This window comes from Arachis stenosperma, chromosome 3 (assembly GCF_014773155.1).
Source record: "Arachis stenosperma cultivar V10309 chromosome 3, arast.V10309.gnm1.PFL2, whole genome shotgun sequence".
Classification (NCBI taxonomy): Eukaryota; Viridiplantae; Streptophyta; class Magnoliopsida; order Fabales; family Fabaceae; genus Arachis; species Arachis stenosperma.
Genome location: NC_080379.1, coordinates 163,432,227 through 163,447,232, shown reverse-complemented (window position 1 = coordinate 163,447,232; position 15,006 = coordinate 163,432,227). Strand labels below are relative to the sequence as shown.

Sequence of the window (15,006 nt, the reverse complement as noted above, 5' to 3'; positions counted from 1 at the left end):
GGAACACCTCCGAAAACCATGGTGGGAAGCACTAATAGTGAAGTTGCTCGGCCGAAAAATCTCATTGCTAGCCCTCACAAGAAGACTAGAAGCAATGTAGAGCAAATAGGGAAGCATTGAAGTGGTGGACATTGGTAACGACTTCTTTATTGTGAGATTTTACTCGTAAGAAGATTTGAATTTTGCGCTCACTGGGGGGCGTGGAAGATTATGGACCATTACCTCACTCTACGTTTTTGGAAGCCAGACTTTAATCCTAATGAGGCCATAGTAGAGAAAATTGCAACTTGGGTTCGCTTACCAAGGTTAGCGATCGAATACTATGAAGAAAACATGATGAAAAGAATTGAAAATGTCATTGGGATAACTCTAAGGATGGATACACATACTGCAGAAAAGTGCAGAGGGAAGTTTGCCCGACTATGTATAGAGCTGAACATCATCGAACCTCTTGTTTCACAGTATTCTATCAATGGCCATCGATACTTTGTAGAATACGAGGACATACATAACATATGTTTCAACTGTGGACTGGTGGGTCATGATTGTTCAAACTGATCTAAACTCCATGGATTACAACATCCAAACCCAGGAATACCTTCAAAGAACCAAAGAGAAAAAGCAGAAAAGAAGACGAATAGACAAGAAGGGGAGGCTGCAAGTAAAGACAATCTTGGTATTAACACCAATGACAAGGGCAAAGGAATAATTGGAGAAAAAGGGGAGGCATATGGCCCTTGGATGGTGGTTGCGAAAACAATACGAGAAAAAAGAATAGCAAGGACGAACAAAGGTACAGGTAGTAGAGCGAATGAAGATAGTGGAAAAGAGAAGCAACCTGTCTTGAGAGGTACGAGGTACGATATACTCATGAATGAGGGAGATAATTTTCATGAAGATTCTAACCAGCATGCAAGAAAAGACAAAATAGAAAGGGAACCATAGTGATCAGCGCAATAATGTAAAAGGAAAGGAAGTAGTGCAGATCCAGCCCACAAAGATGGCCTCTAATTCAAGTCCAAAACATGCAGGCCAAAACCAAAAACCCAATAACCAGAAAAACAATGATAAGCCTTTAACTCAAACCAACAGCAACCCAAAGCAATCTAACATAGAGCAAAAAATGACCTTAAACCAAAACACAAACACAATACATGCCTCTACCTAAGACCAAGACTATAGAAAACTACCTAGCCCACTTAACCAGACCACCAACCATAGACAACAAAATCAAGAATCCATGTGCACCAACTTGGCAGCATTCCCTTATCCCGCCATGAAAGATACGTTCGTCCCGGAGACAGCTCCCATGGATGAAGAGATGGAAAGTCAGGCTAAACCAAAACCTCCCGATTCACACTCTATATATATGGAGATCATGATAGAAGTAGCAATTCAATATAAAGAAATAAGAGCCCAAGAACAGGGAGCTACAATGGATGGCATGGAGATCCAAAATCCAGAAATGGTGATGTGATGCGGTATTTATAACCCACACTTACTAACCGGCAAGTGCACCGGGTCGTACTAAGTAATACCTTACGTGAGTAAGGGTCGATTGATAAACCCCATTTGTAGGGTTTATCTTGTATTGATTTTAGGGGATTTTATAACCTTTTACCCACATTTATTCAATAATATAGCATGGTTTTATAACTTCTCCCTTAATTGTGCTTAAGAGTGAAAACATGCTTTTTAGGTCTTAAAATAAATAAATTTAATTCACCTTGATTCCATTAGATGTCTTAATATGTTTGTTAAGTGATTGAAGGTTTAGGAGGCAAAGATTGGATCAAGGGAATGAAGAAAGAAAGCATGAAAAGTTGGAGAACTCATAAAGAAATGAAAGAACCGGAAAGCTGTCAAGCCGACCTCTTCGCACTTAAACGACCATAACTTGAGCTACAGAGGTCCAAATGATGCGGTTCCAGTTGGGTTGGAAAGCTAACATCCGGGGCTTCGAAACGATATAAGATTTGCCATAGTTGCTATACGTATGGTGGTGCGCACGCGCATAGTACGCGCACGCGCCGTTGCTGCCACCTGGTTCACTTAAAGCAAAACGTGGCCATCGAATTCTAAAGCCTTGTGGGCCCAATCCAACTCATTTCTGATGCTATTTAACCCAAGGAGTGAAGAGGGAAACACAAGTTAGTTACCATTAGCATAGTTTAGTAGTTAGAGTTAGTTTCTAGAGAGAGAAGCTCTCACTTCTCTCTAGGATTAGGATTAGGATTAGTTCTTATATCTAGGTTTTAATCTTTGCTTTCTTCTACTTCTACCTTTCAATTCTTTGTTGTTACATTCATCTTCCTCTATTCTTTTGTTGTAATTTCCTTTATGTTGTTCTTATACTTTGTTGTAGATCTACTTTTGTTCCTCCTATTCTCTTTCAATTCAATTAGAGGTAATTCATAATAATTGTGTTCATTTGATTTGTTGTTGTTTAGTTCCTTGCAATTGAGTAGTGTAGATTTACTTTTCTTGCAATTTTACTATGCTTTCCTTTTATGCATTCCAATTGTTTGATGAAATTCTTGGTTGGATTTTAGAGTAGAATTTTATACTCTTGGCTTGGAAAGGTAACTTAGAACCTCTTGAGTTACTAATGTCCAAGTAATTGATGATTGGGATCCATTGACTCTAGTTCTCACTAATTGAATTAGTGGAGAGTTAGGACTTATGGACTAGGATTGATATAGCTCATTTGACTTTCCTTTACTACAAGTTAGAGGATGATTTAATGAGATTAATCCTTGCCAATTCTCATATTGTGGTTAGTGATTAGGATAGAGATCCTTGACCACCAACCCTTGCCAAGATCTTTTTAGGCCTTAGTTTACTTTCTTGTCATTTATCTTTCATGCTTCTTATTAAAACCCCAAAATAACTCACAACCAATAACAAGACACTTTATTGTAATTCCTAGGGAGAACGACCCGAGGTTTGAATACTTCGGTTTATAAATTTTAGGGGTTTGTACTAGTGACAAACAAATTTTTGTATGAAAGAATTATTGATTGGTTTAGAAACTATACTTGCAACGAGAATTCATTTGTGAAATTCTATACCATCAAAAATCTAAATCATCATCGATCCCACGAGGATTGATGGATCAAGCAACAATGATTGATTGATTGGCTTAGTTAGGCAAAAAGAAATTGGTTTTGAGATGTTTAAAAGGTTTAAGTTTGGATTCAAAATATCAAAAGTATAGACAATTAAATAAATTGGGAATAAACTATGGATAAACAGTTAAGGTTTTAGAGTTATCTATTTTTTCGGATTAACTTTTCTTACTAACTATTTTAATTATGTAGAATTTAATTTATGGCAAACTATATGTGACTAGACCCTAATTCCTTAGACATTTCTAGTCTCCTCTAAAATTCATTAACTGCCAATTCCTTGGTCAATTAATTCCAATTAAAGGGTACATGATCAAATTCCAGTTTGCATGCCACAAAAACTCTAATTACCCAAAGAATAAAAGAATTATATGTCACGTATCCCGTTAAATCTAGATAATTAGAATTTAGGAGAATATGTTTTCAAGCTGTTGTTCAAGTATAGAGCTTTTCCAAGTTATACAAGAACTCAAATAGAAAGATGGTCATACTTCCGTTCCACCCAAATTCATAAGATAAAGAACGAAAACAATTCTTAAATATAAATCCAAAACATAAATTAAAATAGAAAAAGTAATAAAATCAATCCATACAAATAGACAGAGCTCCTAACCTTAACAGTGGAGGTTTAGTTGCTCATGGAATGTAGAATGTAAATTTGTATAGAATTCCCTAATGGAATCCCCCTAATGTTATGTAATGTAATGTAATGTGATGTACCTAATAGAAGAGAAGTCTTCTCTTTTTATAACTAATCCTAATTAATTTAAAATCTAATTATCTAAAAAAAATATCTTTTCCTAAAAGATAAGATTTGAATTTAAATTCGAATTAATTTACAGATCTTCAGTTGATAGGTGGGGACCACTTGCTTTGTCTATTCTGCAGCTTCTAATTTGTGTTTTATGGGCTGAAAAGTGGGTCAAAAACAGCCCAGAATTCGTAACCAGCGTTTTCTGTATTATTGCAGATCGCGCATGTGACGCGTCCGCGTCGTCCACGCGCTCGCGTCATTTGTGCAGATTCCAGTCCACGCGATCGCGTCATTGTGATTTCTTCATTCCACGCGGTCGCGTGAGCCATGCGTCCGCGTCGGTCTTCGCTGATCATCTCTTTGGTTTCTTCTTTTTTTCTCTGCAGAAACTTCCTCAAATCCATCCGAATGCTACCTAAAATGAATAAAATTGCACAAAACTCAAAATAGCATCCATAGTGGCTAAAATATAATTAATTCTTAATTAAACTCAACAAATTAGATGCAAATTCACTAGGAAAAGATAGACAAGATGCTCACGCATCATGATGCAACAACAAGACAATGACATGAAGCTTGTCAGAGAAGAAGTCAACACCTCTTTTGGTGAGGAGGTACGATTGAATTGATTTTGCTTTTTCACTTCTCCTTCTTGATGATTATATTAATTTGGAACTATAGAGGGGCAACCAGTGCCTCTTTTGGTCGTACCCTAAAAGAAATTATTAGAATAATCAAACCAGATATGGTTTTCCTTCTGAAAACAAGGTGTAGTGGGGATCAAGTACTAAGGGTTATTAGGAGTTTTGGGTTTAGTAATTTTCATATTGATGAAGCCAGAGGCTTTAGTGGAGGAATTTGGAACCTTTGGAAAGACACAGGTCTGAATGTAAATAGAGTGAGCTCTCAAACTCAATTTGTCCATATGGAAATAAAACAATAGCAGAGACAGTAGTGGTTCTTTACGGTTATATATGCCAGCCCTCAGGAGAATACCAGGCATAACTTATGGGGTACTTTGAGGAGTCTTGTGGATAACATTAGAGGTGAATGGTTGCTAGCGGGTGATTTAAACGAAATAGCATGTCCGGGTGAGAAAAAGGGAGGAGGAAGAGTTGATTCTGGTAACTGTAGAAGATTTAGTGAATGGATAGATAATTGCTCCTTAATAGATCTGTGTTACATTGGCACCAGATTTACATGGAGGGAGCCAAAAATGGGAGGGGCTTGTTCATATCTTCAAAAGACTAGACCGTGTGCTCTCGGATGTTAATTGGAGAACCAGATTCCCAGAAGCAAGGATTGATGTACTAACTAGAACCAAGTCAGATCATCACTCTTTGCTCATAAATATGGAACCCGGCACAATGTGGCAAAAAACAAACCCTTCCGCTACAAAAGCTATTTGGAATCTTTATCCAGAGTTTGACGAATTTGTGAATCAAAATTGGAAGAGCTTTTTAGATTTAAAACTGGCACTTGAAGAATTCACTGGAAAGGTTGTTGATTGGAACAAGGAGGTATTTGGTCACATTGGAAGACAAAAGAGAAAAATAATGAACCGCATTGGAGGTATTCAGAAAGCTAATAGTTATGGTCGAAATCCGTTATTGGACAGGTTGGAAATTGAATTAAACAAGCATTTGGAAGGGCTTCTTGATAGGGAGAAAGTGTTATGGATGCAGAAGTCGAGAGATCAATGGATTGTTCATGGAGATCGAAATACAAAGTACTACCACACAAGAACAATCATCAAAAGAAGGAGAAACAAGATTATGAAATTAAGAGGCAGTAATGGAGAATGGATAGAAGAACCAGAAGAGTTAATGAACCATGCGGTGACATTCTTCAAGGATTTGTTTGAAGATTACAATATCATCGATACAATTATTAGCATGGATAAAACCTATCCACCTCTAGATGAAACCATAGGGAAGGACATGTACAACCTACCCACAATTGAAGAAATAAAAAAGGCTATTTTTAGCATCGGATCATTGAAATCTCCTGGCCCCGATGGGTATCCAACTATTTTTTACAAGGAATTTTGGGAAATTATTAACAGGACAGTGACTCATATGGTGAGACAAGTTTGGATGAACCCTAACATGGTACAATTCTACAACCAGACCCTCATAGCTCTAATCCCAAAAGTAAAAGTTCCTAAATTTATGTCTCAATTTTGTTTGATCTCCCTTTGCAATGTTAGCTACAGATGCATCTCAAAGATTATTGTGGAGAGATTAAAGCTAGCTCTTAAAGACAGGATAGCTCCTCACCAATCCAACTTCGTACTAGGACAGAGAATTCAAGATAATATCATAATAGCCAAAGAAGTGTCTCATTTGATGAAGAAGAAAAGAGGAAAAAAAGGAATAATGGCAATCAAATTCGATTTTGAGAAAGCTTATGATCGCCTTAACTGGAACTCTCCTCAGTGTGGCTTAAGACAGGGTGATCCTATCTCACCCTATCTCTTTGTAATTGCCATGGGTAAGTTATCTCAGTTAATAGAGGAGCAGGTGGAAAACTCTGTTTGGAAGCCTGTCACTGTCAGCAATAAGGGACCTGCCATTTCTTATTTGCTCTTTGCGGATGACCCTCTTGGTATATACAAAAGCAAGTGTGCAATAGATAGAGACGGTTCAAAATATTATGAATGAGTTCTGCTAAGCTTCAGGACTGAAAATTAGTGCAACAAAGACAGCAGTGATTTTCTCTAAAAATGTCAAACAAGAGATGAGGAGGAAAGTCTTGAGTATATGCCAATACCAAGAAAGCAAATGTTTGGGTAGATATATTGGAGCCCTCATTAACAATAGCAGAAAGAGCAAGGAGAAATTCAAAAATATTCTAGAAAGGACCTAGTCAAAGCTCAAGAGATGGAAAGCGCAATGTTTATCTTTAGCGGGAAGAATAATGCTTGCTAAATCTGTCTTTAGTCCTCTGGCATATTTTGAATGCAGCATGATAGAGTCAACAAACATATATGCCAAGAAATTGAGAAAGCACAAAGAAGATTCGTTTGGAAAAGCAGTGATAGCCACAGAAAAATGCACCATGTGAACTGGGAAACTTTGTGTTAAGCCGAAACATCAGGGAGGCTTAGGTTTCAGAAGCTTAAGCTCGATGAATGATGTGTTCTTGTTGAAATTAAATTGGAGGCTGTTAACCGAACCTGAATCTTTATGGTCGAAAGTCTTTCTCAATAAATATGGAAAGAAAATCAATGGAAGATTGTTTTTTATAAATAAAAGGAACGGTTCACCCTTTTGGAAAGAGGTATCCAAATTGTGGACTGTAATGAGAGAACAATTAAATGGATGATTGGATAAGGAAGAGATGTCAAATTTTGGCTGGATAATTGGTCCAGAGTGAAGGAAGACTCATTGATGTGGCTAGCAACTCCATACCTAAAGACCTAGTTGAAGCCTCTGTGAAAAAGGTGAATGGAATATCCAGGTTTTGCAACAATTTCTACCCATAACCACTATAGAAAAAATTTGATCAATGTCCACACCAAAAGAGAACAGTGACAAAGACAACATAGCTTAGAAACACACTGTTACTGGAGAATTCTCTGTTGTATCAGCTTATAAAATTAGAGTGAGATTAGATGAAGCTGGAAAAACAAATGGAAGATACTGTAAAAATGGAAGGGGCTGGAGAGAACAAAGATTCATATGTGGAAGATAATGTATGGAAGACTTTTTACAGTACAAAGAAAAGCTAAAGTCTTGGGCACTAACCCAAATTGCCACGTCTGTACAAATTCAGAGGAGACCATTATTCACGTGCTTAGAGATTGTCCAAAGACAGCAAGTATTTGGAACCAACTCTTTAACCCGTGTGATATCCCCAAATTTTTCAACCTCCAGCTAAATCAATGGATTGATCTAAACCTGGAAAATGAACTTGAAAAATTTTCTCAATATTTTTGGCTCGATATTTTCTTGGAAACTTGCTGGTGGAATTGGCAATGGAGAAATAAGTAAGTTCACAGTTCACTCTTTACAAGACCTCCTATGGCGGATAAAACAATCCTTAATCTGGTTCGAATCAATAGAGAAACGTTCATAAAATAACGACTAGTTCAGCACAAGTCTGTAAAAAATTAAAACAATGCAAATTGAAAACCTCCACCTCAAGGATGGATAAAGCTCAATTCAGATAGCTCGGTGCAAAAAAATGAAAAAGCTGTGGGGTGTGGAGGACTTCTAAGAACTCGTCATGGTGAGTGGATTGGTGAATGCGTTGCTAAAATTGGAAGTTGCCAAGCAACCTAAGCGGAGCTATTAGGTATTTATCATGGTCTTTAAATTGCCTGAAAAATGGATATGCGTAGAATAATGAAAAAGATAGACTTCTTAAAAATGTATGAATGTATTAGTAAAACCTTTTGAAGTTGTAGAAATTTTAATATCTAGTGAATAAAATTGCTGATCTAAAGCAAAGGCCTTGAGAATTGACTTTTTACCATATAAATAGAGAAGCCAATACCTGTTCAGATTGGATGGCAAAGAATGGAGTTAAATATACAGTTGGAGTGCATTTTATAGATAACCCTCCTCCTGATCTCAAATAGTTATTAGAAGACTGTAAGAGAGCTAGTATTGTAAGATTGGGTTTAAAAAATGTAACCTGTTTTTGTTTTTTTGGGCTTAGGCCCCAATGAAATAAAAAAATTGTATATATTTTTGGTCATGAATAATAGTGGATTTTGAAACGGGCTTTGAAATGCCTAATTCTGTTGTTTACAGAAAACAATCCAGTAATATTGGATTTGAATTTTGAAAGTTAAAAAAAAAGTTACCGAAAAACTTAGCTTGCATCCTCTCTATTCGACTCCGAGACTTGATCGGAATTGGATTGTAAAATGAAAATCAAATGCCATTAGTTAGTTGGGTTCAATAAGGACCCACCAGCCACCAAAGTCTTTAAAACCCGGGTGGCTGGTCTACTATATTGGTTTCTTCTAAATTAATTTGATTTAGTTAAACATCAACTCGTTCGTTTATTTAAATAAATATTTATAATTAAATTTTATATTATATATATAATAATTTATTAACTAATAAATTAATCCTTAACTTATTAAATTAAGATATCATAAAAATAAAAAATGTATTAAATTCATTTATGTTTGTAGTTATTTTTTTAAATGATAAAATGTCTAGGTCAATCTATATTTATGATTCACCAAATTAATGCACGTTTATACATTGACTTCATAAATTGCAATTAAAATTAGTGTTGGCACATTTTTTTTCTCTAACAAATCTTGAGTTTTTAATATGCAATTACTTGTGGGTTGGAAGAAAGAAAGAGAAGCATTAAAAGGATATTTCATAGGAAAATATTAGAAAATATGTAACTATGTAAGAGTTTCTGGAATGGGATTGTATCGGTAGTAGTTGGAGGTGACAGGTGTCGTGGACTAAGAAAAATAGAAGAAATAGAAGTAGTCAAGTAGAATCCAAAGGCGTGGGGCCCACCCGAAACCCGAAAGCAGGGGGAACGGGTCCTTCACGCGGCAACACAGTGGAAGCGAAATGACGAGGATACCCCTATTGGAAGGCGCATTTGGCCCTCCTCGCTATATACACGCCAAAATCCCCTTTCTTTCTCTCGTTTCATTAATTGAAGGTCTGTCTCAGCTCCTTTTTCGCCGCTGAGTCTCAGATTCCCTTGTTATCTCTCAGGATTCACCAAACCGATCCCCTTCCCTTCTTAGTTCCTTCCTTATCCCTTCTTTTTTAAACTTTTTTTTTATATTTTTTATTTTTTAAAACTCAAATTTTAGTTTATTATTATTTGTTATTCAGTCTTTTGGGAGAAATGAGCGATCATCTGGTGCTGTACGTTGACCGGCTGATGCGTCCCGTTGTGCCAGTCGAGCCGCTAGCTCAGCACCCGGCTCAGCCATCTCCCGAACCCGAACCGCCGCTAGATGAACCTCCGGCCGCCACGGCGGGGCCCTCCGATTCTGCTCCGAGAGCCGAGGACGACGAGGAGGAGGAGGAGGCGCCGCTGTTGCAGATGGCGGAGTGCCGCATTTGTCAGGAGGAAGACACCGTCAACAATCTCGAGTCGCCATGTGCTTGCAGCGGTAGTCTCAAGGTACATTCTTCTTTTCTTTTTTCCTCTCAATTTTATTTTAATAATTGAGGTTTAGGATGATTAAAGAATGAGGTCATTTTCCCCCCCTAAAAATGTTTGTGTTCTAATTTTCTTAATTGATAATGTATTTGGCCTTATGGTAGCTCAATTTTTTGTGAACACTAAAATTGCAAGCAGCTCTTTGTTGATTATAAATGCCTATGGTGTTGTTGCTGCATCAATTTTGTCGTAAATTTATGGGTTTGGGAAAATGCATGTGCTTTTTCTTTCCCTTTTTAAATTTTTGGTGGGGAAAATGCTGCATTTCTAATTTTTCTGTTTATCCCCAAAGATGTGGACGTGCAATACTATGTGAATATTCACCAAGCTATTAGTTGGTGAAATGTTTATAATTATTTTGGGTAGATGTTTTTGTGAAACACTATTTGTCCATCTAGCCAATTAAATGTTGATGCTGTGTGCTGAAGAATAATAATGGATGGACATCGTTGTTCATGGGTCATTGGTTTTTAGATCCTTTCTGTGTTTCTAATTCATGAATTTCTTGGATTTTTTTTTTCTCAGTATGCTCACAGAAAGTGCGTCCAGCATTGGTGCGATGAGAAAGGAGACATTATTTGTGAGATATGTCACAAGGTATGCATCTTAGTTGTTAATGCAAGATATCCGCATGCTGTGGTAGGGGGCTTTTGCCGCTGTGTGTTGCCGGGATTTGGGGGAAAAGGGTGGAAATCTTCAGTGTGCTAACTAAACATGCTCATCATATTCATCATTGGTGTGAGGATTTATTGGATCAAAGCAAATTGAAAACTAAACTTGCTCTTTTTCCTTTTGTGTATGTCATTCCCAGCCCTATGAACCTGGTTATACTGCCCCACCACCACGTGCACATCCTGAAGAAACTACCATTGATATAGGGTAAGCTGAAAGTTTGTATGTTTAGAATAGTCTTCATTTGATTGTGTTAGTTTATATGTGTAAGCCTTTTATTTCAAACTCGAAATAGATATTCCCTATTTGTTTGAAATTGTTGTCCAACTACTGATTAATGACCCATGACCATTTTTTTTCAGGGGAGGTTGGACAATTTCTGGCACACCTTTGGACTTGCGGGATCCTCGTCTCTTGGCAATTGCTGAGGCGGAACGCCAATTCTTGGAAGCAGAGTATGATGGATATGCTGCTTCTAATGCCAGTGGTGCTGCATTTTGCCGTTCAGCTGCTCTTATTGTAAGGCACTAACCTTGAAGACACTTTTAAAAAGTTATTTGTGGAACTTGGTCAGAAACATATATAGTCTTCAGGCCATGCTAAAGGAGTATCAAGTTTGTAGGATATTTGATGTTTCATATTAATTTGGAATTATAAGTTATTTGTTTGTGTTATGATTTTTAGGGTGCTTAAACGCTGGTGCATGCATGTCGATGCATTTGTCCACCATTTACATTAAGCATATATTGACTTCATTAATATGCTTAGGCTAGTGTTGTTAGCACTACTTGAGCATGATCCTAAGTCCAGTTCATTCTATTTGTTGCAGTTGATGGCTCTTCTACTCTTGAGGCATGCACTTGCAGTCACAGATGAAGATGCCGATGATGATCCATCCACTTTCTTCTCTGTAAGTGACTTGAGTTCCTTCTGGGCCTTTGGCTAAGTTGTAAGTAGATCATATAGTATCGATTGCTTGGGCCTTCAAATGTACCGCCAAAAAAACCTAATTAAGTTGCCTTTTCTCACAGCTTTTCTTGCTTCGGGCTGCTGGATTTCTTTTGCCTTGCTACATCATGGCTTGGGCAATCAGTATTTTGCAACGTCGGCGACAAAGACAAGTAAGTTTCAGTTTTGCTTTCCAAAAAATCTCGCTTTGATAATGAATTTGGTATCGATGTATCCCTCTATGGCAAATGAGACAAGACTTAGTTGTTCTTGCTTTTAACTTAGTATCGACTTAATACGAGTTTGCTCAATTTTGTTCATAGTTATTTCGCGTGTTATGGTGAAACAGGAGGCTGCAGCACTGGCGGCAACTCAAGTCGCGTTCGTTTTTCAATCCGGGCAGCGTAGGGGTCTGCAGTTCGCCATTGCACCAGGACCTGCAGTGAGTACACACCAGGAACAAGTGTAGTTTGTTTGTATGCCAGTGTATGTGTACGAAATGGCGATGTGCCATGTAAAAAGATGGCTTTGTTGAAATGCCACATATAGTACTCTTGATTTTTCTCCGCCCTAATGTTAATGTACCTACCTGCATACATTCACTTTGCAAATTGCAACTTTGAGATGGTAGTTAATTTTTTTTGAATTCGAAACAGATTTATTTATTGATCTAACCTCAGCCTATTTTTAGCCCTCTGCAAAATAGATACAAGAAACTTGGGTAATCATCCCTTTAAAGATTAACAGTTTTTATTGGGTGTGGTTCTTGTGCAACTAAATTGTAAATTTATTTTAAAATAAGTTTTGAGAATTTAAAGCTCAAACATATCTTTGGCCGTATAATATATTTTTTACCGATATATTTAAGACTACTGGAAAAGAATTATATTTAAGCATTTCACTTCGAGGTGGTAAACTGGTAATAACAATAAATTTGACTTAGTAACTCTGGCGACGGCACATGCTAAATGGTTATATTATACCAACTAAATTATTCCTAATCATTTTATTTGCGTTATTTTTCTAATTGATTTATTTACATCAAGCATTGATTATTTTATTAAAAGTTCCAAACAAATTATTGATTAATCATTGAGTAGTTGTTAAAACATTATTGTGCCAAACAACTACTAATATATTATTTACTTTTTTCGGGTATGCTTGTGTCAAATTATTTAAACATACTAAGTTTTAAAAACATGATCTATGCCAAATAATTATTAGAAATATAATAGTATAATAAAACAAGTCAATACATTCAGTTTTTTTTTTTTTTTTTTGGACGTGGAATACATTCAGATTTATTTACCCATAACTCAAAGTAGGCTCAATTCCAACTAACGAAAGATCCACCTTTGCATTCCTTGTCTGTAATGGGGCTTGTCAGCCTTGCCTAGAGTAGAATTTAGTTTTGTTTTTCTTATTCCGTTTTTGGTTTTAAGGTTGAAATAGTATTTGGAATTGAATTTTTTTGTTGACAAAATAGTAACTAGATGAGATGTTAACATGTGCGAGGTCCATAGACATACTTTAGGTCAAAGTTACAGTATTTAATTTAACATCTATAATTTAATTATGTATGTAATATCTATATACATATTTATTGATCTAATATTACTCAATTATTTTAAAAGTAATTAAGAAATGTAAAATAAAATAAATTTTAGCTACTTTGAGCTCATTTTTTATTATATCTCAAAACTATTTTATATTATAATAGTATTGATATTGAAAGGATAGACATTAGGATTTAGAGATTTTATTGAGGTAATTGTAAATATAGGTTTGATTTGATGGGATATAAATAGAACTGTGATTGCGAATCAGATTATGGTGACTCTATTAAAGTGTGTAACGGAAGGAGAAGAATTATTGATCAGGGACAAGAATTAAGAGAATCCAAGAGATAAAGAAAGACCTTCATTAATATTTTTTTTATAATTTAGAGTTATTCTCTACGTACAAATATTTTTTTATACAAGTCATACAAATTATTTATAGAAAAAGTATATAGAACCAAGAGATTATCAGCCAAAAACTAAACAAAATCACATTAATTTATATTAATAATTAATTTTAAATTTATGGAATTCAAAATTTAAAAAATTTAAAATTAATTAAGTAAACCTAATTAAAACCTATAAAAACATTTATCTTCTCTCCCACATTAATCTACCCACCTCCAACAATCACACACACAGACCTCTCTCTCTCACCAATGCTGCTGAAAGCGTCAGCGACCTCCATGCTCTCCGGGACGTCCTCAACAAGTGCATCCAAGACAACAACTGCTTCAACACGAAGTCCACTTTCGACTTCGTCACCGACAAAACCTTCTCCTTTTTCCTCCTCAGCCACCTCCTTCAAACACTATCCACCCTCAACCGCGGCGTCACTCACAAGAACACGTTCGAAGCAGTTGAAAGCTCCATGAAAGAAATCTAGCTGTTGGGGCAGTGAGAATAAGGACTGGATTTGCCTAACACTCCTCTCATGATTGATTATTTGTTGCTGACATATCTTATTCTCTTGAATTCACAGGCTCTTGAGGGTTATGGTGCGGTCCATGAGCCAAATTATCGGTGAGTGCAACTGCTTGTTGCTTATCATCACTACGGTAATATAAAACCTTGGACAAATTTGTATATGTAATGTATATTATTTTATACTTTATAGATAGAAATGCTTCATTATGGTATAATATGGAACAAGATTGTCTCAAGATCTTCTGTTGATCATGAGCCGTATAATCAGATTGATGCCTACAGGGAAGCCGATATTGACACGTTCCCAGAATATGATAAGTTTCGAGATGGTTATGGCAGCATTGAAAACTATGGTGATCGAGGATATGATAAACCTGCCAGGTTTGGAGGACAAGACCGTGATGATTATGCATATGATGACTATGGCTACAAGTTCCGTGCTTCTCATACGGAGGATAGCCATGAGAGGGATTATAAAAAAACATTCGTTTAATATGGAAAAAAACATCTTAATACTTAATAAAAAAAATATTCAATTATATTTTAGCAAAAATAATTAAATATCTATAAAATTAAAAAAATATGAAATTCTTAAAGAAATAGAGACATTCATATTTGTAATACAAAAAAATTCGAAAAATATATAAAAGAACATCCATTTAATATGAAAAAGAAACATTCTAATACTTAGTAGAAGAAACATCCATATATATTAACTCGTACAGATTTTGAATTCACCCAAAGGTATTTGGCTAGTTTTTGACTAATACCCTTTTGGTTCCCTAACATTGCTCTTATTTATATTCATGCGCTTTCACATTTTTCTCCGTGCCTTCTTCTGTGCCTCTTCTTCTTTATC

General features: G+C 36.1%; 1 protein-coding gene across 3 annotated transcripts; it reads left to right on the top strand.

The window, feature by feature from the left end:
* The first annotated feature begins 9,504 nt into the window (after positions 1-9,504).
* LOC130970092 (uncharacterized) lies at positions 9,505-12,335 on the top strand. Of its 3 annotated transcripts, XM_057896069.1 has the most exons (8): positions 9,514-9,615; positions 9,708-10,002; positions 10,567-10,638; positions 10,853-10,920; positions 11,076-11,232; positions 11,543-11,623; positions 11,745-11,834; positions 12,011-12,335. In XM_057896069.1, exons 2-8 carry the CDS (start codon positions 9,721-9,723, stop codon positions 12,128-12,130), a joined length of 870 nt encoding a protein of 289 aa, XP_057752052.1. In that variant the 5' UTR covers positions 9,514-9,615; positions 9,708-9,720; the 3' UTR covers positions 12,131-12,335. The 3 variants fall into 3 exon arrangements, with proteins under 3 accessions (XP_057752051.1, XP_057752052.1, XP_057752053.1); XM_057896068.1 differs by having other exon boundaries at positions 9,505-10,002; XM_057896070.1 differs by having other exon boundaries at positions 9,514-10,002; positions 11,985-12,335.
* The last annotated feature ends 2,671 nt before the right edge of the window (positions 12,336-15,006 follow it).